Genomic DNA, 2,184 nt, shown 5'->3' on the forward strand with positions numbered 1-2,184 from the left:
TTAAGTAATGTTGAAATTTCGCCAACGCTTAAGTGATAGCATAAAATTTCCGAACATAAGCTGATTGTTTCTGTAGAGTTGGGGGAAGCTTCTTGGAAAGAAGGCTATTGGATGTTTTTGCTGCAATAGAACTGCACCTAGTCCAGAACCCGAAGCATCAGTTTCAACCTCAAATGGTAGATCAAAATCGGGCAATTGTAACACAGGTTTTGGATATATAGCTTGTTGAAGTTGACTGAAAGCCTTAGAAGCTTCTGTACTCCATACAAAAGCATCCTTCTTTTGCAGATCCGTTAAAGGGGAAGCCAAGGAAGCGTAGCCTTTAATGAATCTTCTGTAGTATCCAGTAAAGCCAAGGAACCCTCTAAGCTGTTTAACATTGGTGGGCTGGGGCCAATCCATAACAACTTGCACTTTAGCCAACTCCATATGTACTCTTCCTTCCATTATCGTATGTCCTAAGTAATCCACTTCGGTTGAGCCAAAAATACACTTGGATAGTTTGGCAAAGAGAGACTCCCGTTGCAACAGCTTTAAGACCACTTCCAAATGCTCAAGATGTTTAGTAAAGTCATTATTATAGATTAGTATATCATTAAAGAATACAAGCACGAATTTTCGAAGATAAGGCTTAAACACCTTATTCATTAAGCTCTGAAATGTAGCAGGAGCATTGGTGAGGCCAAATGGCATAACCAACCATTATATAATCCTTGATGAGTCCAAAAGCAGTCTTGAATCTGTCATCAGGGTTGACTAGTATTTGGTGATAGCCAGAATGCAAATCTAATTTGGAGAAGATATTAGCCCCAAATAATTCATCTAAGAGTTCATCTACAATAGGAATTGGAAATCCATCATTAACAGTGATGGCATTTAAAGCTCTATAGTCTGGGCAAAATCTCCACGTGCCATCCTTTTTCTTAACCAAGAGAATTGGTGAAGAGAAATGACTCTTACTAGGCTGTATTATACCCTCCTGCAACATCTCATTCACCATTGATTCTATCCGAGACTTCAAATGACGGGGATAACGGCAAGAGCGAGCCTTCACTGGTTCAGCACCACTAATTAGTGGAATTGCATGATCTTATGACCTTTGAGGGGGTAAACCCGAAGGAACATTGAATACACCCGTATATTGCTGAAGTAATTTGCCCAAAGCTGGGTCAAGTGAATCGGATAATTGCAATGGTTTAGTTATAGGCACCGTCGAATGCTGAACCTCCAAGGTAAACATCTCAGCTAGTGCATCAGTAGTGAGCATTCGCCTAATATGATGGAATTGAGCCTGTAACGAAGGAACTTATTTGTATCCTTGAATTGTGACAAATTTTTCATCATGCATAAACCTCAGAAAAGAAGAATCATAGTCAGCAAGGTGAGCTCTAAGAGATTCTATCCAATTGGATCCAATGACCAACTCACCCCCTGCAACATGAAGAACAAAGACCTCAGGTATGCTGATAGTATTGCCCGATATAATGATATCCAAACTGCGAATCACTCCTTCCACTGGAAGAATTTGAAAATTACCAACCATGACCTTAATGCCAGGAACAAGTTCAATTGGTAAGTTTAGAAACTTGGCAATTTGGGGTTGGATAAAGCAGTCCGAGCTCCCCCCCCCCCCCCAATCCAATAACGTGTCCACCTCATGGCCATTAATAACAGCAATGAATATGATCATAGCAGGTCACCTAGTTCCCTGCATGCCATTATAAGAGAGATGATAGGCAGCAACCTCCTGTTCTAGTGCCTCCAAAGTAAGATCAACATCAGTGTCATCTGTAGTTCCTAGGTCAGCATCAATAGAATCATCCAATTCAAGGTGAAGTTGCAGGTATTGTTTATTGGCGCAGCGATGAGTAGCTGAAAATTTCTCATCACACCAATAACATAAACCCTTATCCCTCTTGTTCTGCATCTCGGTAGGGGAAAGCCTCCAGACCGTAGTCTTCGATGGTGGTAAAGCGGAGGGCGAGGCACAGGAGTAGGAAGAAGAGGTGGAAGAGGACTCTTCAGGAGACTGTGATTCTGCTAAGAACTCGAGTAAGAAGGATTCACCGAGTGAGGTTGGGACGTATTATAGGTGGTTCTTGGAGTCGAAGCAAACTTCTCCTCCTGCATTCTAGCCAAAGTCAAAGCGCGCATCAACGAAAGAGGGCACTGAGCCTCACTTTC

The 2,184-nt window shown here is 42.0% G+C and overlaps 1 protein-coding gene across 1 annotated transcript; it reads right to left on the reverse strand.

The window, feature by feature from the left end:
• On the reverse strand, positions 1 to 447 carry LOC140179991 (uncharacterized mitochondrial protein AtMg00860-like). The gene has a single exon (XM_072220366.1). The coding sequence runs from the start codon at positions 445 to 447 to the stop codon at positions 1 to 3; it is 447 nt and encodes a 148-aa protein (XP_072076467.1).
• Between the last annotated feature and the right edge of the window lie 1,737 nt (positions 448 to 2,184).

This window comes from Arachis hypogaea, chromosome 16 (genome assembly GCF_003086295.3).
Source record: "Arachis hypogaea cultivar Tifrunner chromosome 16, arahy.Tifrunner.gnm2.J5K5, whole genome shotgun sequence".
NCBI classification, from domain to species: Eukaryota; Viridiplantae; Streptophyta; class Magnoliopsida; order Fabales; family Fabaceae; genus Arachis; species Arachis hypogaea.

Bases quoted from the DNA above. Each gene is read 5' to 3' on its own strand.
- LOC140179991 (XM_072220366.1), bottom strand. From the start codon at position 447: ATGGAAGGAAGAGTACATATGGAGTTGGCTAAAGTGCAAGTTGTTATG.